The sequence below is a fragment of the Triticum aestivum genome, chromosome 7A, assembly GCF_018294505.1.
Source record: "Triticum aestivum cultivar Chinese Spring chromosome 7A, IWGSC CS RefSeq v2.1, whole genome shotgun sequence".
Classification (NCBI taxonomy): Eukaryota; Viridiplantae; Streptophyta; class Magnoliopsida; order Poales; family Poaceae; genus Triticum; species Triticum aestivum.
Window position 1 is genome coordinate 699,233,593 of NC_057812.1, and position 21,686 is coordinate 699,255,278.

At 44.8% G+C, this 21,686-nt stretch overlaps 2 protein-coding genes across 5 annotated transcripts; both read left to right on the forward strand.

The window, feature by feature from the left end:
- The first annotated feature begins 4,500 nt into the window (after positions 1 to 4,500).
- LOC123149458 (uncharacterized) lies at positions 4,501 to 14,074 on the forward strand. Of its 4 annotated transcripts, none has more exons than XR_006474680.1 (6): positions 4,501 to 4,827; positions 6,166 to 6,281; positions 6,683 to 9,730; positions 10,050 to 11,751; positions 11,929 to 12,051; positions 13,312 to 14,074. XR_006474680.1 is itself a non-coding variant. In XM_044569108.1 (3 exons), exon 3 carries the CDS (start codon positions 6,768 to 6,770, stop codon positions 9,528 to 9,530), a length of 2,763 nt encoding a protein of 920 aa, XP_044425043.1. In that variant the 5' UTR covers positions 4,501 to 4,827; positions 6,166 to 6,281; positions 6,683 to 6,767; the 3' UTR covers positions 9,531 to 9,831. The 4 variants fall into 4 exon arrangements, 1 of the variants encoding a protein (XP_044425043.1); XR_006474679.1 differs by having other exon boundaries at positions 10,050 to 10,176; XR_006474678.1 differs by lacking the exon at positions 10,050 to 11,751.
- Positions 14,075 to 18,091: 4,017 nt separating this feature from the next.
- LOC123149459 (uncharacterized) lies at positions 18,092 to 21,248 on the forward strand. The gene is made up of 5 exons (XM_044569109.1): positions 18,092 to 19,107; positions 20,001 to 20,058; positions 20,169 to 20,252; positions 20,334 to 20,475; positions 20,605 to 21,248. The coding sequence occupies exons 1-5, from the start codon at positions 18,573 to 18,575 to the stop codon at positions 20,998 to 21,000; spliced, it is 1,215 nt and encodes a 404-aa protein (XP_044425044.1). The 5' UTR covers positions 18,092 to 18,572; the 3' UTR covers positions 21,001 to 21,248.
- Positions 21,249 to 21,686: the final 438 nt, after the last annotated feature.

Below are 21,686 nucleotides of genomic sequence, written 5' to 3' on the forward strand. Positions count from 1 at the left end.
ATTTAAAGAAGAAAAAGGGAAAAGCAAGCAAAAAATGAAAAACCGAATGGAAACGTCCAGAAGAAAAACCACGATTGAAGAAAGAAATAAAAACAGCAAAATGAATGTTTTTCACAACGGGCTGGGATGGCTGAATGGCTAGTGCCCTTCCCTTCGAACACAGAGGTCGCGGGTTCAAAGCCGATTGCAACACCTCTTATGCGCGAGTTTGCGAAAATAATATGGATCGGCCCAGCTTGGGGCGCTTCAGGCGCCCGCAAACAGGCGCCTGCAACGCCAAATAGGATTCGCCAACATCACCCTGCACGCAGCAGTCGCATGCTCGAATCCCCCAGGGCTCCATTTTTATACATAAATTTTGGGTCATTGACAGATGGACCACCTCACGTCAGGTGCTTTTTCAAAACAAAAAATAATTCAAGGGGTTTCCCACAAAATAACAGACCAAATGTCCTATCTCTTTCATTCAGTGGCTAAGAGCAGGGTCTCGCACTACGTGGCGCGCCTAGTCAGCATCATATCTGCACACAATTGTGTTGTGCACCATATATGCACGTTAAAGCCAAGTTACAGTACCAGTTCAGTGTATGCCGTAAGTTTTGAAACTAAAGTGATTTTTCGTGCCAAGTTCTAGCACCAGTGGTGTAATTGAGACATATTATTAACTGAAATGTATGGGGGTTTCATTGTGACAAGAACTATAAAACACGGGAATAGTTTCAAATTCTCCATGTTCAACACAATCTGCCTGGGTGGTGATTCGGGATTTTAATGAAATTTGGTATAATCATGAGAAGAAGAAGGAAATCCTATACCTCAATCATATTTGAATGCTTTTGGAGATACTTTTGGGTTTTTGTGATTTACATTACCTCGGTTATGAAGGAGAAGCGTTTACATGGCCACGAGGGAAAAGGAAGAGTGACTTGATAGAGCAGTGGCTAATTCGCAGTGGACACATGATGACTTGATGCTGTTCACACTAATTCCCCGTATAGCCATTCGGATCATCAGCCAATGTTGCTGAATACCGATCAAGCTAGCCAGATTAATCAAAATACCCAACTGATGAAATGGTTTGAGGTGAACTTATAGGCTTCATCGAGGGGCGCCGGCTCACGGGATGGCATTGCCTTGCGCCTTATTTACAGGGTGGGTGCATCCTAAATCGTTCATCATTCGACTTGGCCCCCATTCTCTTCCCTCGGTGCTCAGTTGACCTCGTCTTGCCATTTTATTTATGGGCGCGAGCGTGCAAAACAACCATTGTCAAAAACAACGGCAGAATGGCAGTGTTGTATGTGTGTCGCGTGGAGTGGTTGCCAGTGTGCCGTCCTCGTTGCATATCGCTATTTTTCTTTTCTCTTTTATGTTTATGTTCCCATGTGTTTTGTTGATTTGCTTTATTCCTTTTATGCTATGATGTTTGTTCATCATTCGACATGTTACAATTTTTCAGTTATGTTGTTGTTTTTTGCAAATGGCATCATAGATGGCGGCTGCGTGTCTAGTGACGTCACCTCACTGAGTCAAACCCGGTCAACTAAGGCTACGTGTGGAAGTGATGTCTCTAGAGTGCATCGCTTTTTTCATATGGAGTTTTCACATTGCTCATATTTGGTATTTTTTTATCTGATGATTACCTTTTTTGGCTTAACTAACTATTATTATTGGAAGGATTCTAGCACTAGGATTGTATAGGAAATAGTATTATCGGTAACTTTCTTTTGAAGGCAAATACGAAGACCACACCATGGTCGTACCATTAGGTCTCAGTAGTACCACTTAAAACCCAACAACATTCATGAAGGTAGTGACACACAAACGAACATAGCAACCTAGAACCAGAGAAGAATAAGAAAGAAAATCCATAGGGGGAGGCTTCATCTAGACCCACACGAATGAGAAGCACATCTGCCACACCACCGGATATCTACACCATGAGAGAGCCGCCTACATTAGAGTTAGTTTTTTTGCAGTTTCCATTTCAAACCCTATTTCAGAGGTCCGAAACTGGCTAATCATTCACTTGGTCTTGATGATTTATAATATATTAGAATGATTTCTCTTTATTTAACTTCATCTCTTAATTTTTCCCTTCATGTCCCATGTGCAAGGAGTCCGCCTCGAGCATGGGAGATGTGGGGGATTGGTATGGTGTATAACTAATAAATGCATATTTGATATATAATAGATATTTGCATGTGTGTTGCAGTGGTGACATAAAGATTCTAGTAGATTAGCCCATGATTAACGTGCCCTTATATTGTTAATGTGATTGCATAAAAACGGATTTTTTTTGTAAACACTTACCAAAGAAAACGTAACTTTATGGTGAGCCAGAGAGTTGGGCAGTTGAGGGTGCTTTTACGGAAAATCGATGGAAACAACAGAGATGGCAGGGGAAAATAAAATTGGAAAAGGAGGGGCGTTTGTACAAGAGGTTGGATGAAGGACGAGTGGACGATAGTACCTTTCACGTTTTTAAGTAAGACAATTTCGTTTGCTTTAAATATCAGTCACGTGGTTGGTTACCTGTTGAGCATCCAATGTGTGTTATCTAAAGGGCTTGGGCAACTTGATCTAAGTCCTACGTGGATAAACATATGTCGTTTAGAAGTCCACGACCTTCACGTGTCATTTGTTGATATCAACAAGGAGCGATGGCACCACCGGAGCACATGAAGTCGTAACACTTAAACCGTAGTAACGGTAACTATAATGATAATGATAATGTGAGGATGAATGTGACCATGTTATGGTCTAGTGGGAGTGGATAGACTTAGTTAAAGTCTACTCCAGTTTTAGTGGCAAAGTTTTAAGCTCTTCTACCATGGTTCCCTAAAAGAAACCTACGCATGCAAATCAACAACAAAAATAGAGTGTAGAAGCGAAACTTGCAAGTAAGTAAAAGAGAAGGTAAAGAGAGTGTGGGAGCGAAACACGACAAATGTGACGATGTTTTCCCGGTATTCAGATAATTGGTGCAATGATACTCCTGAATGGTGAAGGTTCAGGCATAAAGTCCTAAGTCATAGAGGTCTCGGCAAGGTCACCCAAAAGTAGCCCACTAAGCCTATTGGCCACCTATCTCACCATGCCTTCATACCACAAAGGTGAAATCAAGGTTTACCTTTCTAAAGGCTCTCAATTGACTCCTAAGCGCATAGGAGATGCACAACCTTCAATAGTAAGAAGCAAAGCAAAAATCACTTGGATGAACACCTCAAAAGATATTCGATCAACTCTCCTAGGAACCTGTAGGATCTCCCTCTCACAAGAATCAAAGGATGGAAAACTAAGAAAACCTGGGGATTTGATTGCGGATCTTGAGATATAATTCATCACTCTCTATTTGTATGCACCCCTTTGGATAGTGGAGGTTGCCTTTAAACTCAATTTGGATCTTGGGTCCACTAAAATCCTATATTACGAACTATAAGCCTAAAGAAATCCAATGTGCCTGTCTCCATGCGAAGCCACTTGGCTCTAGCCCTCTGCACCCAATGTGCTTCCTCTTGCTCCCAAAGCTACTTGACAAGATATGGAAAGCTCTTCCTGTGTACTTGGTTAGTTGCAATCGATCATGGGGCCTGACATCACCTGGTCAAGTTCACGATGTGCTTTTCTCAGTCCATTATTTGTTTTTCTAGTACTTTGTGTTTGCTATGTCAGTCACCAAGCTTTGCAATTCGAGCTTGTGCTAGTACCACCCATAAGCCACCCTTCAACACACTGGCCATGCCTACTACCAACGCATGCAAGCACGATCACACCACCACCATCGGTGACACGAGGGCCCACACTAGCTTATCAAGGGCATGCATGACAACTTTTCAGGTGATGGGACTATCAGTCGTTCCACCTACAACTGCCAGGGCATGGCACTACAGCTAAGGGCTTAGAGGGGCCACACACAACTTTATATCAACACGGAGCAAATCTAGCAGATTCAGCAAAGCGACAACCTCCAAACCAGTTTTGGAGTGCGTTCCATAGTTTATGCTGTCGCTTTGCCATTAATGATAGCTAACTTTACCAACGAAAACCGCCTGAGTGAGTGGTACGCATCATCATTAATCGATGGAGGAAGACAAGGCTGAAGTGTCCCTCCCGCCATCGCGGTTGGTTTTGGATTGCCGTCCAAAACAGCCGCGTCAACCTCCAAATATGAAGGCTAGACTACAACCCAATTTTTAAAATGCACTCATGGTCTTGAGGTTGAGGCGAATTTGCCGAATCTACTAAAATATGTTTTTTTTCATAATTTTTATATGTTGGAGCTAGTGATACAAGACGGCACTCATTCAGGCTTTTTGAAGGATCACACGTCAAGATGGTGGGAGGAGCCAAGTTGGTCACACAAACACACACGCGTGGGTTTTGGGCAGCGCACACCAACTAATCGGGCTGGCTTAGCCCAACACGGCCACGCCTCTCTCCTCTCCTCTCCCCTTCCCACCTCTCGCTCTCCCCCCTCCCCCCGCACGCGGCGCACGCTCCTCCCGTCCCGATCCCCCCTCTGCCGCCGCCGTCGCCGGCCGATTCCGGCCAGCTCCGGCGCCTCCCCGCGCCGTGGCTCACCAGCCCGGCTCCCCCTCGGCCCCCTCCACCGATTCGCCGCCTCCGCCCCGGCCTCCCACCCCCGCGCGCGCCCCCGAGGCAAACCCTAGCTCGCCGGCGCGGCGGTGCGGTGCCCGTCTTCCGCTCCTCCTCCCGAGCTCCGGCGCCCCCGCCTCGGCTACTCGGTGCGGGCTTCCTCGGCTACGACTCCTTCCGGTCCCACGGCGGTGGCGGTGGTCGTTCCCACTTCGTCTCCGTCTCTCGGTAATCCCTCGGTTCTTCCTCCCCTTCTCGCTCTCGTGCTATGGGTGACACGGCCAGTGAGCCGTGGCTGATTATGGGGCCATTGCTTGGTTACTACGAGTAGTTCCTATGGCCGTCGAATGGTTGGCCAGTTCCTGGGCTAGCGTGTTTGTATTACCGCTGGCTGTGGTTTTCTATTAGCGACATGGTCCTCTGGCCTCCATTTCTAGGTGTTCCTAGAGTTTCTGGTTGTAAGTAATGGTTGTGTCCATGAGCTTCCATGTATTACTGCTGGCCGTGGTTCTATTAGCTATTGATGCCATTTGTTACTAGGTTCCTAGAGCTTCCGAGTGTACTTCTGTTCTGTGGTTAACTATAGATCATGTAGAGCTGTCTTTGCTGTATTTTGTAGTTTGCTATGGATCGTGCTTCTGTTCTATGGTTTCTAACGGTAGCTAAATTTCTACTTAATGGGATTGGCCACTATGGTTTAGTTGTAACGTGCTAGGTGGTCATTTTCTGTGGCCTAGACTAGTTAGTGCACTCCATGGATGGATGGATTGGATGAAAAAACTTTAGTACTCCCTCCGTTCACAAATATAAGGTGTTTTGGATATTTCAATATGGATTGCTACCTCCGTCCGGGATTTTTGGTCCGCTGAGCAACGGAAGCACGTCCGTTAATTGTAGCTCGTGTGATATTTCCCATGCACAATTAATGGTGGCTTGACCTATCCCATTGGCTGGGCACGAGCCAGGCTGCCGTGATCCACACGTGGGAAAGGACGCCTGCATGCGCGCAGGAGGCCAGCCAGTTATGGCCAAAAGGGTATCCAGCCAATTACGGTTAAACACATGCATGTAGCAACATAAATCGGTGCACTTAATTACTGCCTAAACGTGTGCATGCAGTTGCCTTGGTACTGGTGTTTCGGTCAGCCGGACCAAAAAACCCAGACGGAGGTAGTACATACGGACTGATATGAGTAAACAAACACACTTAAATGTGTCTATTCAGAAAAAAGTTAGAACGTCTTCTGATAGTGAACGGAGGGAGTAGTTCCTACTTCCTAGTCAGCGTGCTGTTTGAATTTCCCCAAAAATTGCAGGTAGGTGCTTCAAAGTGTGGAAGGTTTCCTCCTCATTCTCCTTTCCTGAGAGAAGCATATGTTCTTTACCTATACAAAAAATCAACCAAGTTCCTTTGAACAGCAGCTGATTCTCAACTGTCATTATTATTATTATTATTATTAGATACTACTGCTGCTGTTTGGGAATTGAGCTTTATCGTCTTAAATTGTTTATTATTATTACCACGCAAGGAACAGCTCGTTGCTCACTCTGATATTGTGCATACAGAACTATAAGCTCACACTCTTCTGGAGCTGGAAAATAGCCGGGAAGTCTGTGAGAGACAGGATCAACCTTTTGCTTGCAGTATTTTAAGCGCCTTGATGCTTCCCCCAATGGTGCAGGTATATAGCTCTTACAAGTTATATTGGTGAATTCTTTAATTACATCCATGGCAGGCGAGCAGAATTAACATCAGCATAATCTGTAAATCAATACGGAGGATTAGTTAGCGTGGAGTGAAACAATAGTAGTGTCTTCTTAGTTCTTACCATGCATGGAATCGATTATGTTTAGTTTATTTTCAAAATAGACTAAATATAGTTGTAAACCATTGATTAGGTGATCACATGACGATTTAAGTATTTTGTTACTATCTAATATACTAGTGATGTCTTGGCTGCTTTTAAATATTCGTAGAGATTGATGAAGGCTGTTGCTAATTGTCATGGCATGCTTTGTATTGTCTATGTTATGATTGATACCTGTGCTACTTCTGTTGACCACCCTGCTTTATATATTTCAGGGAAATTAGGAACTCTGAAGGTGAATCTCTGACTAAATAGGATTTAGTCTGACACTACTGCAGGGAGATAAGAGCAGGACACACAATGCTTGAGGATTTCTTTACTCTGACTGAGATAAAGGATGGCATTTCAACTACGGCAAGAATAGCAGAGCTGGTTTCTGAGATCCAAAAGCTGAGAGATGCTGCTGATTTTAGTACAGCTGATTTCATAAGGCAGTGTTCAACAGCTGCAAAAACACTTGGATCTACCAACAATGAAGAATGTCTTCAGCATTTTGTTCAGCTAAATGGTATTGGTTATCTCAATCAGTGGCTTCAGGATGCTCAAAACTGCAGCAAGGAAGTCAGCAGTTCAGCAGAAGGTTTGATAAATGAAATATTAACTGCATTGGAGCGGCTACCAGTTGATGATATACATAAAGCTCCTTGTGGTTTAATTCCCACTGTTCATCAGCTACTTTCTCATGAAAATACAGAGATCAGTCAAAAGGCAAGATTACTTTGCCAGAAATGGAGCAGTGCACCAAATTATGGGGAAAATGACCGACAAATAGATGCAAAAGAAGCGTACCAGGCTGCTGATCTTAAGCCCCCAGAAGCTAGCCAGGAAATGGAAAATAATAAACACGGCGGAGCAAATGAAGCTGCAACTGCAGAAGCTAAATCAAACCATGATACATTAACTTCCTCGGTTGTTCCTTTGCAGGATCTGTCCCTTATCAATAATAACACAGACATGACAAAGCAGCCTCCAATGCCAGCATCCCCAAATTCCTCGGATGGACAGGAGGTTTTAGTGCAGGTGAACTCCTCAGTTTCATCTCTTGCATCTCAGGGCGGCCTACCGAATGCGTCTGTTACCGAGGAGACTTCTTCCTCCAATGACGTAGGTTTAGTCACCAATGGCAAGTTGTCAGATACTCTCAACCTAAAGAGTGACACTGGGCATGTTACTCAAGTAATAGGTTCGACCATAGATGCCAAGTGTCTTGAGAATGTCAACTCAGAGAACTCATTTGACAGTATCAAAATTGATTTGGGGGACCAAAATGTTTCAAGTAGCTTGGATATCAAAAAAGGCAATTCCTTTGCAGCAGGTCAGTCGTGCTCTGATAATAATGCAATTGAAGCTTTGAACCATCTTGCAAATGCAAGCGGTAGTTTGCAATATTCGTCGGAGGACAGCATGGGCAAAGAAGAAGGGCCTACATCATCATCAGGTACAGATGATAAAGACACTGGCGGTGAATTTTGGTTGACAAGATCTGCGAAGAGCTTTGGGGATTCCTCAAAGGCAGCAGAGACAAAGTTGAATGCAGTAGAGGGAGAGAAGTCACCACCATCGACAGAGTATGATGATACTGATGCACTGGAAGTAGCACGTCTCGTTGCAATTGAGGTGGAGCGGGAAGTAATTGACTACAGGGGAGACTATTGCAGTTCTCCTGACATTAGTTCCAAAAATGTAGATAGTCCTCATGTGGAAGCAAGGCAGCACACTGAACCCCCTGTTCATGAATCAAATGAGAATAAATCCTCCACTACGGTGGTGGATTCAGGAAATTCCTCGTCTCTTAAGGAGGATGGTGTGGGCATCACAGATGACAGCGGTCCTATTAATAGCAGAAAGAACACACAGGGTGTGGATATGGTAGACTTTGATCTTAATGCAAATCAGTACCATGAGGAAACCGATTATCATCCAAAGTCCAGTGCTAATAATTCTGTAAATTTATCAACTCCTATAGCTGTGGCTGCTTCTAGAGGCTCACTTGTATTTCCAGCTCGCCTCCAATTCGAAGGTGCACTGGGGTGGAAAGGCTCTGCTGCAACCAGTGCTTTTCGGCCAGCTTCTGTTCCGCGTACTCCTGACAGAGAGAAGTCAATGTCAGCCTCTTCACAGAAAACAAGAAATGTGATGTTTGACTTGAATGTAGATGAAAGTGAAAATACTATTGCTGGTGAGTCACTTTCAACAGCCTTCTGGCTTCGTTCTTCCGACATAGCTCCCAAGGATATCTCTGGAGCTGATGGTGCTAGTACGGGGCTTGAACTTGACCTTAATAACCCATGTGAAGAGGAGGAAGCTGCTACCACCTCACCTGCTGTACCATCATTCTGGAGTCATGAACAATGTCATGGCAGATGGAGCCAGCCCTCTTCCTCTTCATCTTCAAGGCAACCTACTGCAAAGAACTTTGACTTGAATGACAATGTATCCTTCTTTGATGCCTCTTCCCGAGGCAAGGGGGAGTCCTATGTCAAGACTTCCACGAACAATACATCAGACCATTCTGAAGTCATGATTATGGGCAAGAGAGTTGCACTTGGACAGAAGGAGCACCGCAGCCCAAACCAGTATAACTTTCTGGGGCCAAGTATGGAATCTAGTCTCCTTGTGAGGTCAACGCAGTCATATGCACACACGCCTCCTGATTTCAGTGTTTTCGGCTATCCTTCTCAACCTGCTGCCATGCCTTTGCCTCCTCCTCTCTATGCACCTGGAGGTGCTCCTTACATGGTTGATGCTAGGGGTGCAGCAGTGGTGCCTCCATTGCCGGGCCTAGGTGTTGGCATTTCTCATCCATCTTTCACCAGCAGAACAATTCAACCTGTGCCTAGTGAATTTGGCTACATGAATGCAAGCATGGATTTCAACTATGCTCTCTCATCTGAAGGCGCACGAAGGGAAGTTGGCGGCTATTGGCCTGTGCCATTCCAAGGTCATACCGTCTTTCTTGATGAACGTATGAGAAGTACATCACAAGGTGGCAGCTCTGGTACTGGGTTGGTATCGAAGCGGAAAGAACCTGACTCAGGTTGGGATATCTACCCCCGGCGCTGAGCGTCCAATGTTAGTTGCAGTTGTATTTCTTCGGTTAATTCAATGTTCGATCTGCCTGGGGCCTTGCACAATATGGAAGAAGTTCCGCACATGGAAAATGGAAGATGCGTGAAACTGACTATGTTTCAGCTATGAGTGGTTTTCAGACACGCAGGCTTCTGGATATCATTGCTTTGGTACAACATGTAGATTTAGTTCCTGTGAGCACAACTTCTTTTTGGTAACCTAATATAGCCAAAGCTGAATTGTGTACATCATTGTTATCTTGAAAGTTATAATTAATGGATGAAATAAACTCTTTTATGCTGTGTTCTTTCTTTAGTTCTATCATCAGTTGTATATAGCGGTTCTCTTTTGACATATTTTTTGTGTTATCGTGCTAGTAGCATAGCATATGCTCTTTTTTTGCTATAACTTTCCTCCCTTGTCTTCACTCATATATTTGTTTCTTTGCATGATGGAACAATTTAGTATCTTTCTTATGAGTTGTTCACATGGTTTACTCTCTCCACATTTTAGCTGCCTATTGCGCATAGATCATGCATTTAACTTGAAAAGACCAAACTGGTGGCAAAACTTCTAATTTCCTATGAAGGAGCCAGCTGCAACTTATCAGGGAAAGAATCAACTGAACCCTTGAGATCAGGTCAGCAATAATAACCTTAAAAAAATATTTTTCCTGTATTGATCAACTAGACTACGCATATGTACAATCCCTGTTTGATATGTACTGTACAAAATATCAAAATGATGAGCGAAATTGCCCCCTTCTCTTAGGTGCATCCACCTATGCATTCCAGATTTTTGATCAAATGCACACACTTAAACAAATGAGAAGATAAGTTTAACACAAATAATATGCATATAATGAAATTTATACATCCTTGATTTTTGGAAAGATGGACCTGATTTTAAACCTTTCAGAATAGTTGTCGACTACCCTGAAAACCTCCTCTGAATTGGTTCAGTAGTTCAACCAGCCAACTGTGTTTAATTAACTTTTTTAGTCAAAGCAAAGTGATCCGCTGTGTATGGAGGATGTTTTACATAACAATTGGACACTGTATCTGCCCTCTGCTAATTAACATAATCTTTGTTGGGCATGATAACTAGATGATTACCTTCTTGGCCCTTAAATTTAATTGAAAGACTATTGTTCTGTATGAACTGCCCTTCTTGTCTTCTTTATTTCTAATTCCTTTGTGTGAAAATATCTCTACCATTCTATTCTACTTAAAGGACATGCACTCCCGACCATTTTTACAAGAAACTGACAAAGTTCGGTAATTCTGTTCATGTAAATCCTTAAGAAGAAAAAAGTGAGTGTACTGCTTAAGTAAGTTGTCTCTCTTGAAAAATACACACAACGAACATATAAAATACTAAGTACTCCTTCATAGGAAATAACTGAAATGTCACTAATGCTACCAAATTTCATCAAGGCTGTGAAAATAATTTATTTTCAAGTGGCCATCTACACCACCAGCTCACCAAGTGATTCTGATACTTGCACTTCCCAAATGTCATTAAAATATTTTTTTCTTTGTTTGTTTTTTCTCATACTGCTGCCTTCTGTCTAAAGGTAATCTACAGGGCCCTTGTGAGCCATTTGCAAATCATAATACTGCCATTGTTAATTTTTTATACTAACCATTGTTTATAAAGCCGGTAAGGCGACCCAAGGCCCGCACCAACCGCTTTGATGCCTAAGCGCTTAATGCGGGCATAATGTCAAGGCGCTGCCAGGGCGCCCTGCCGCCTAAGCGTCCAAGGCAGGACGCCTTATATACAGTGATACTAACAATAGAAGCAACTTGTATGGACATATCTGATACTAACAAATAACAATGGAAGCAACTTGCATGGACGGGCCACAGAAGATGTCATCAAACAGAGGATGATGTTTCATTTCGAGATAGATTATTTAAAACTATCCTTATTCATCAAACATAGTAGTAGGAACTTTGACTTTCATGAGGTAAACTGAGATTGGATCTAAAGATCTGCTGACCAAAAGTGGATAATGGAATGAAATGCATAACGACTTTCTGACCTGATGAAATTGTTATAGAAGAGTATCACATTTGCACCTTTGATCACTATAACACTATTCTCTAGCAGCTGTCAGTTCTTGAACCTCCTCTTTTGGGTTTGCTACTATGCAGCGTTATTTTGCGCAAAAGAAAAAAGATCTTGAAGCAATATACCAAATAGCATTGAGGTATTTTTTTTCCTTTGATTCCTGTAGTCGCGTTTCAATATAAAACTGACTGGCTTCTGTTGTAGCACTTAGCACTCATGCACTGCCATGTTGCTTTTTTGATCCGTAATTTTCTCGTAGTGTTAGCAATTGGCTGGACGTCCACGCCTTAACCATTCATGATCTTATTCCCTGCAGGTTTGGTAGATAGTTTGCCTGTTACTCCAAAGTCCTTGGACATATTATCTAAAGAACTCCCTGTTTGTGGAAAGCTTGCTGTATCTTGTATCACTATCTCAAGCAGGCCCTCAGTTTACACAAGTGAGTTTAATCGCTGCCCTCTTTTGGTGTCATTCTGTTGTCTTTCCTTCAGCTAATACCCCCTCATAATTTGTGTTAGTTCCTGCAATTATGTAATCAAAAGCTCTTTGATTCTCTGATGCTCTGTCTATTTTGAAAATGGGAAATGGCAAGAATATATTCAGGCACTTCCAGAAAAACCTTATGTTTCTAAACCAGCTTCATCATTTGCCTTCAAGGGCTATGGGACTCGGAAGTTTGTTCTTTGTTTGATTTTTTGTGTTAAGTTGATTCTTCTTTGTAGATCATCTCCCTTCTCTTTAGAAAAGTAGACCATGTTTTTGGGTAATTATCCAAGGGAACAAAATACTGTGTCCTAACCAACTTCTAATTTACGGCAACTTAAGAACATATCTCTCTGTAGCACCCGTGCTAAGTACTCTATGGTTTGGTGCTTTAGCAGGTTTATTGATAGAAATTAATCATTTATTCCCAGATGCTTTGTCATTCCCTTTTTTTTAATTCTAGTTATTGCTATGGGAGGGATAGATTTCTTTGTGATATGACAAAATTTGATCCTTTTCAATCTTTTTTTAGTATCGGAAGGAAAAAGAAAGAAAAGATGGATTGGGTTGAACCTCAGAGTCATTAAAAATTTGGTAAAGCCCATTTCTAAAATAGAAATTCAATTAAAAGGGGTACCCAAGCTAAATAAGGCCTCTGAAATCAGAGCATAGAAAAAGGCGGGGCTGGCTAATTAAATGAAAGGATTTCGAACAACTTGGCTTCTTTCGTTTTGTGTTTGAATATGTTCTTAGGAGGAAATAGCATTTTCTTTTCTTCTAATATGTGGGGCTTACCTACATAGATACTCTAGATATTATCTTGAAACTGGAAACCTCAATGCGTTCCCTGACTCGGCTTTATCATATTCCACATTGGTATTCCACACAGAATCCATACGTGTTAATTTTGTGCTTGACTCTGGTGGGCATGCTGGTCCGTGCAACACAAGCCAGCCTTGTATAACTTCTGTAGTCAATGCAAACTGATACTGTAGGGATGCTTTTTTTTTTTACATAGCAATTAGATGATGTGCACGCCCTTTGCTAGTTAACATAATATTGGACAAACCACTGTTTTCTATGAATCCCTCTTTCTGTTTTCCTTATTTCTGGTTTGCTGGGTGCGGAAATCTCTCTACCGCTCTATTTTCTCGTCAAAGGACATTTATGTGTACACGATTAAGAGCATGAACATTCCATACGTTCTTTCTTTCAGGTATGGTCAGTTTGACAGCGCAGTAGAAACATTCGAGGTTACTGCAGATAATGAGAACATGCTGGACCCGTTTATATATGTCATCTGAACCCCGGTGTCCTGTGACACTTCGTGCAATAAAGATCAAAGACAGAGAAGTCTGGTAAAGATTGAATCTGAGCTGAGGTGTCATCATCTGAACTGGATGGATGCAGCCTCGCCAGAGCATCTTTGAAGTTGGAACGTAGAAGACCGACCTGAAGCTTAACGAGAACTGTACTTGATCAGCATTCAGCAGCATGATGATTAGTTGCAGAATCCGGTGCGGAGCCGTCCTGAGCAGAGTCTTGTTGCAGGAACTTTACCTGCAAGAAAGAAATTTGAAGGATGCATGCACTCCTGAAAGGAGTTGACAGCTTCACACGGAGGCAAGAAATTGTCTGGACATTCAGATCGGTAACAATTGTAGCATTAGCATTATAGAGATGTAGTACACCCAAGGTATGTAGCCCCCGAAGGAAACATCGATCAACGTAACATTTTGAAGTATATATCTTCTTTTTTTGAGAGAGGAAGAGGCATATATAGCATCAGGTAGTGGTACTAGTTGTAGTAGAGATCGCAGAGCAAAGCATATGTGTTTTGCCTATAGGATGTCGTGGCATGCTCCACAAAAAAGAGTAGCATTGTGGTACGTAACAAGTTTCGACGAAATTAGATGTATAACTGGAAGCGCTACTTGGAAGTTGGAACTCAAAACAGAGGATGATATATATTCTGCCTAGCTTGGGGTTGTTCATACAATCATACGAACCCCTAACTCTGACAGCGTCTGTGTCAAGCGGGCCAACCAGCAGTCCATGATAAGTTGATGTACAATGATGACGACGGCACATGTCTCAGGCGCTGATCGGCTGCTTGTTAAGAGCTTCCATGTGAACAAAAATAGAAAAATTCAAAAGCTTCCAGGGTGAGCAGCAGCACTTTTGAGCAATTAGCAAAGAGATATCCAAATGAAGTACTAATCCTGATCAAGATGTACAAGCACAAAAAAAGTTGGTGTAATTAGCAAAGGAAAAATCACCACATTTTCACTAACGCACTAGGTTGCATACTATTTTGCTTCTGTATCCATATAGATGAGTTAATAACTTGATATGGTCCTGCACCAATCATTCTATATTTTTTGGCCTCTACTATTTATGGGAAAAAAGTTCAACTAGAGAATGTAAGCACAATGTTTTCTTGACCGACCAAGTGAGAATATTTCGTTTTATCCTAAAAAGAAGACCACATTTTGTGAGAGCAAAACAGGTGAGGAAAAAAAAGGTGGTGGTTTGTTGGAGTAGGCTGCGAGGCCCAAGCGGCCCAGTTGTGCAGCAGCCCGTTATCCTTCCACCGTTGGAAGCGGGCAGTTGTCGCTGCTCTGTGAAACCAGCCTAACGCTGTGCCTGCCACATTATGGCCCGTGAGGCCCAGCTTTCGCACAGGCCCCAGCGGTCCACTACTCAACTTGGAACGGGCGGGCCAGCGGTAGCACGACCGGACCAGGCCCACAGCGCTACGGCAACATCCACACCACCTTAAAGCCCCCGCTCAGGTTACAAGCTCGCGCTACTGAACTCGGCGTTGCTTAGTGCGGAGCGTGGTATTTAAGCTGGTCGTTTGCTCTCTCGGTAGTCGAGGTGGGACTAAACGAAACGAGGGGGCTGCGCCCTGCCGGTGGAATGAAATATGTGGCGACCTGCGTGGGCCGTTGTTTCTCTCGCTTTGGGCTTTACAAACAACGTCGTGCCAGATAAGATGTCCGCTGCGAAGCGAGATGGATTTTTGTGAAACAAGACCTCACGTATTCGCTGTGCTACCGCTCAAAAAAAAAAAAAACGTATTCGCTGTGCTACCGCTCAAAAAAAAAAAAAACCGTATTCCCTGTGCCTGACCAAATAGGTGTACTGTAGCCTCGGAGCTGCACCATTCACCATCTTGCAAAGACCAATAACTATACGAACAAATAGATTTTTATATACTCCTCAGTCCTGACCTCTCCATCAACTACGAGTTCATACAAACAAAATTATTTCAGAGTTCATATGGGCATATGGCGCATCCCTAAAATATTGAGAAACTTGAATTTCTAAAAAAGAAGAAGTGCACATTTCAACCCCGACGCTGATAGAGAATTGAGGGGTGAATTGCGAAAACTTCAAAATGACAAGGATTCTTCCCGAGGCTTCACCAAACAGCCAATGAGCGGCTGGTGCCCCTTCGTGGGTGTCCTGCCCCCTCTTCGGGGTCCTCCTCACCCCATCTTGCGCATAGTGACCACTCCGACAACGACGAAGACGACAGGGGTGCCGCCGATTGGCCCGACATGACGTACAAGATCACCTTCAAGAGTATATGGTAGCTTAGTTTTTTTTCTTCGGTTTGGGTTTTTAGTTCACTGGACGTCTGGTTTTATGTGAAAATTATCCAAGTTTCAATGAAAACCGTTGGATTTTTAAAAATTAAATCAAATTTGTTTACTTTATTTAAATTTCATTTAAAATGTAACCAGATATTTGTGGGTAGCTTTGAATGGCCGGCTCCCACAAGGCCGCGACAGTCTCCGTGGACCGGTCCCCATTGGTCGGCGGGCAAATAGTTTGGGGGTGAGAGTTGGAGATGCCCTAAGAGCAACTCTAGCAAATGTGCTACATCCTTCCCTGCCGGTATAATTCCAACAATTTTATAGGTTTTCCACATTTTGCGGCCCGAACAAGTCCGCCGGCCCATTTAAATTATACATGCAAAATCTGCCCGTCCGCCGCTATATGTACGAGGTTGGGGCGTTTCAGGGTTCACATACTGGATAAGTTCCGCCGCAATCCGCCCCCTCCGCCGTCTCCTTTCCTTTCTCCGACGAGCAATTAGGCGCGTGTTTCTTTTCCTTTCTCGCGGTTCCATGTCCGGCGGTGCTCGCAGGCGTGGTGGCCATGGCAAGTCGCCACCATGATGCAGAAGCCGACAACTCCAGCTGGCCTGCCATTGCGCCATGGAGGTCGAAGCAGGCTATGAGCAGTGAGCGTGACCGCCTCTCCCGCAGTGACGGGGGTATGATCTCCAGCTGGGTTGATGAATGTGTAGCGTGAACTTGTTTTTAAAATTTACAGTACGAACTATAGCGGATTTGTTCTATCGGACCTTCGAGTTTCCGCAAAATCGTTTTAGGGGTGCAGTACGGATTTATAATGAAAAACGTTCGTTTTAAACCCTGAACTCGTAGAGGTTTGGCGAAACAAACCCTCAAGTCGAATTCCCGGTCGATTTAATCCTGAACTATGCAATCGCGGTCTAAACTGAACCCCGGCGTCGTTTGGCAAACCAGGATCGTCGACATGTCATAGGATGGCCCCGTTTTAGTTTTTCTTCATTCTTTTAAAACATGCATATTTTTTATTCTTTAAAACTGCAAAAAAGAGCACGTTGGGTGATGACTTGAACCCAAGACCTGCTGCTGTTGGTCGACGGAAGTAACCACCAGGGCAGCACATTATTGTTCACTTTCTCCCTGTTTCTTTTTTCTTTTCTTTTTCTGTTCTTTTTACATTTTTTATTTTTCGTTTTTAATTTTTTCTTAAATTCGTGGTCATCTTACTAGGAAATACCAAACGACCCGGCTCAGCCCGACGCTGTTCCCAGGCCAGGCCTGGGCCCGCCGTTTTCATGCTTTACTGAAGGGGCCCGGTCTGAGGCCTGATTTTCTAGGTCCGATGCCTGGGCTGGGCCGGGCCTGGGTCTGGGTTTTTGCGTCAGGCTTGGCTAGGCCCGGCCCGGCCCGGCCGGAGGGATGGGCAGGTATACCTCAAACGATGTCAAGGTTCGATTTGGACCGGAATTGCAGAGTTTAGAGTGCAATCGATCTGAATTTCGACTTGAGAGTTCATTTCACCAGAGTTCAGGGTTTAAAATGAACCTTTTCCATTTATAATCTCTACTACCTAAAAGATTTGTAAGGTTCCCTCTCCCCTCTTACGTCGAATTTCTTGTCCGCCCTCGCACGTCCATCGTCCCGCCTCCCGTCCTTCCTTTTTCTGCCGACCTGCCACATGCATGGTTCATTTTTGTTTCCAAATATCCTCTCCCACAGTCCCACTAATCCCACAATTCACGGCCCTGAAAAATCTACATTAACCACCGTCAAATCCCACCTTCCTACCTCATGCCCGCATGCATGGTTCGTTTTTGTTTCCAAAAATCCTCTCCCACAGTCCCCACTAATCCCACAATTCACGGCCCTGAAAAATCACCATTAAACCCTGAACTCGTAGAGGTTTGGCGAAACAAACCCTCAAGTTGAAATCCCTGTTTCTTTTTTCTTTTCTTTTTCTGTTCTTTTTACATTTTTTATTTTTCGTTTTTAATTTTTTCTTAAATTCGTGGTCATCTTACTAGGAAATACCAAACGACCCGGCCCAGCCCGACGCTGTTCCCAGGCCAGGCCTGGGCCCGCCGTTTTCGTGCTTTAATGAAGGGGCCCGGTCTGAGGCCTGATTTTCTAGGTCCGATGCCTGGGCTGGGCCGGGCCTGGGTCTGGGTTTTTGCGTCAGGCTTGGCTAGGCCCGGCCCGGCCCGGCCGGAGGGATGGGCAGGTATAGCCTCAAACGATGTCAAGGTTCGATTTGGACCGGAATTGCATAGTTTAGAGTGCAATCGACCTGAATTTCGACTTGAGAGTTCATTTCACCAGAGTTCAGGGTTTGAAATGAACCTTTTCCATTTATAATAGCCCTAAAAAAATGTAGTGTCGCTCTCGTACAATTCCAACCCCTGGGCGCCCGTACTCTCCCTTCTCCTTGGATTCCACTCCTCGGAGCAGCAAACAGAAGCAGAACCAGGAGCCTGCGCGCGTCTCTCGCCCCCACCACCACCCACAGCGAGGGCCTCTCATCTCTCAAGCCGGGCTTCCCCACCCCGTCCGCGAGGCACCATCGGCCCTTTCCTCCGTGCGCCGCCCGCCGCCGTGGCCCCGTCTTCTCGCGCTCGCCGTTCGCCCAATGCCGGGCCAGACCATGCCCGGGAGCAGAGTTCTTGGCTCGGAGCTCGCTTTGATTTAAGATTAGAGTAATAAGGACTAAGGAGGATAAGAAAAAGATTCTTGGTCTTGGGGCAGGAGAGGTTTTGGGGGGCGGCGCAGAGATTGTTGCGTGTTGCTGTCCCCTGCTTTGGTCGGGCTCGCCCCCCGTGGAGAGAAATTGGCGAAAAGTTTGAAATTTGGGGCCGGGAGATCGGGCCGGGCGAGAATGGCTTCCATGGCGGGGGCGCCGAGGGTCAGGTCGCTCAACATCGCGGCGCCGGAGGCGGACGCGAGGCCGGTGCTGGTGCCGGCGGGCAACAAGGCCCCGGCGGCTGCGCGGAAGCCTTCTCCCAAGCCGCTGCGGAAGGCGACGGCGGCCACGCCGGAGAAGCCTCCGGCCGCCGCGGCAGCCAAGGGGGGTGAGGAGCAGGGCGCGAAGAAGGAGGAGGCGGCCGCCACCGCTGGCGGCGCGACGAAGGGGGGCTCGCCCCCATTGCCGTCGCCGAGGCGGACCCCGCTGAGGAAGCCGCACGATGCGCCGGCGGTGGTCCTCGACGCGTCCTGCTCCTCGGAGGCCTCCGTGGATTCTCTCCGCGGCCGGGCCTCCGGCGGAAGGACGGAGAGGAGCTGGTCCCAGCCGGCCGCGCCCAAGCGTGGGAAGGCTGCGTGTAAGGCGGTGGAGAAGCATGCCGATGTCGCTCTGGTGACGCGGGAGGCCGTCCAAGGGAAGAGGAGGTGCGCCTGGGTGACTCCGACCACCGGTGAGTTCTTGCTTCCTGATGGCTCCTTGTTTATTTGATCATTTATGTAGTATACCTATGCAATTTGTGCTTGTTCAGAATTCTTGCTAGAAACACTGAAAAATTCAGTGTCCAATCATGTGTTGAATTTTTCAGTCACTCAGGATACTTATTCATAAATTTTCGTGAAGATGCGCAAAAGCTCTGTTTTGGAAACTAAATGCAGACTTCTGGACCAAAAGATCACAATTTGACTATCTAAGTTACAGCTTGTATACTAGTGTTCCTTTTTGTTGAGAGCTTTAGACACTAGTTATTGGACACAGTGAGCATGTTCTCCTTCAGATTTCCTTTCTGTTCTTACTTGCTTGAAGGGATTGGGTGATCCTCAGCATTAGCATCTGATCATCTTACCATTATTGCTTCAAGTTCCAAACAGAGCTGGGTATGCAATTTGTTAAATGTACCGTACTTTTGACTAACTGTTTGAAGTGTGAACAATTCGAGTTTTCAACAGAGATATTAGTGTGTTACTGTTGCACAGCCACTGCCCTGAGAACCCATTTCTACTGACCTGCAGAACGTGCGCACTGTTAGTCATCCTTCTACAGAAACATGTCGTAATCATTTGCTCATCAGTTGGAACTGTAAAAATGGCCGTGAAAAGGGTGCTTTACCAACAAGAAAAACAAAAACAAAAATAAGGGATATAAGTATGCTTTGCTTCAACTATACCCCAAGAAAACCATAGCTTCAGTAGCAATTCTTGATATTGTGCTGTCACATGATATGGTAGTATGGTTGCCCAGTGCTTTTCATTTGCCTTACGGATGAAGTATTCTTACTCTCTGAATCATTTGTCATGAAGAAAGCTGACCTGTCAAACTTCTGCTGCCCATTCATTATCTGATCAGATCCTCACTATGTCACTTTCCATGATGAGGAATGGGGGGTTCCAGTTCACGACGACAGGTACGGAAAATGTGAATTAGTGTATCCCTTCATCTTTATTATTTATATTGTGCAAACTTACAATAAAATGAACAGTTCAGTATCTGTAATAATAACCATGAATTCCACAGGAGATTGTTCGAGCTACTTGTATTATCTGGTGCATTAGCAGAACTATCATGGCCTGAAATTCTCAAGAAGAGACAAATTTTCAGGTATTGGTTCTCTAACGTTACAAGTAAATAATGTAATTGTATGTATAGTTTGTTTCCTGATGTTTGTGCCATATATTCTAGAGAAATTTTCACGAACTTCGATCTGATTGCTGTTTCCAATATAAATGAAAAGAAGCTGGTAGCGCCAGGAAGCATTGCCAGGTCCCTTTTGTCAGAGCAAAAGCTGCGAGCAGTCCTCGAAAACGCTCGCCAGATAGTTAAGGTTCGGAATCGCTGCTGCATCACCATTAACTGATGCTAGCTGTGATCTATGTCTTTTGTCTGGGAACTTGTTTGTTACATGGCTTATTTATACTGATGCAAATTTTTTTCAAACAAAATGCCCATGCAGATTGCAGATGAATTTGGATCCTTCAGTCAATACTGCTGGGGTTTTCTGAACCACAAACCGATAGTAAGCAAAATCCGATATCCAAGGCAAGTCCCTGTCAAGAGCCCCAAGGCAGACATGATGAGCAAGGACATGGTGCGAAGGGGACTCCGAGGCGTGGGCCCAACAGTCATATATTCCTTCATGCAGGCAGCAGGGCTAACCAATGATCACCTGGTCAGTTGCTTCCGTTTCAAAGAATGCAAGCCGTCTCCAACCCTTGGCACGAGCGACGCCGACAGGGCGAAGACAGAGGCAGAACGAAAAACGGAGGAGCCGAGAACAAAAGCCCACGGGGAGGAGATGACCGTAAACTCGGACCCGTCGACGGCGATCGACACGCTCACCATTTCGTAGCGTTACGAGGAGCAGCGGCGTTGTGAGCCGGCATTGTGGTTGTGTTACCTCTGTAGATTTTGTGCTAGGTTGCCCCTTGAAATGAGTCTAGGGATTGTGTATAGATCATTTGTGTCAGTAATGCGACTCGGTCTGTGAGTATATATTACTACCGGGGCGAAGGACCATTATCTTTTGTGATGATGCAGAAGTTGTGAAAACCTTCTCATGCTATGATGTGGGGGCTGCATTCTGCATCATTACCTGCATTCCCTGTGGCGCTTGCTTGAGGGCACATTGAAGCAAGCAGATGGATGGACCTGAAATTGCCTGTGAGGCCCAGTCACCTAACAGCAGAGGCAGTTATGCATATGCTGAACTGCAGGAAGGCTGCCTCCGTGTGAGGACAGCAACAACTATACTTGGTCGGTCTGTCTGGTTCATGCCAAGGACCTGTAAACTATTTTAAACATGAGAAAATACAGGATGCATCTTCACAGCAGAGTTGCAGCCGCAGGATGAATATGCAGCGGTATAACTTGATTATGTTATATCCAGTTGTATCTAACAAAAAAACTCCTAGAATAGGATAAAAAGGGCAATCTATTTAGCGGGTAATAACATTCTATCTAGGGTGGAGGATGGTGAAAGTTTGTACCAAAACTTTTGTCAGAAACGAGCCGCATACTTGTGGATTGCCCTTTTTT

What these genes read in the sequence shown, in the direction of transcription:
- LOC123149458 (XM_044569108.1), top strand. Translation starts at nt 6,768, where the DNA reads ATGCTTGAGGATTTCTTTACTCTGACTGAGATAAAGGATGGCATTTCA.
- LOC123149459 (XM_044569109.1), top strand. Translation starts at nt 18,573, where the DNA reads ATGGCTTCCATGGCGGGGGCGCCGAGGGTCAGGTCGCTCAACATCGCG. An exon ending in GTTCCAGTTCACGACGACAG is followed by an intron (nt 20,059 to 20,168) that starts GTACGGAAAATG and finishes TGAATTCCACAG; the next exon opens with GAGATTGTTCGAGCTACTTG. An exon ending in AAGAAGAGACAAATTTTCAG is followed by an intron (nt 20,253 to 20,333) that starts GTATTGGTTCTC and finishes CATATATTCTAG; the next exon opens with AGAAATTTTCACGAACTTCG.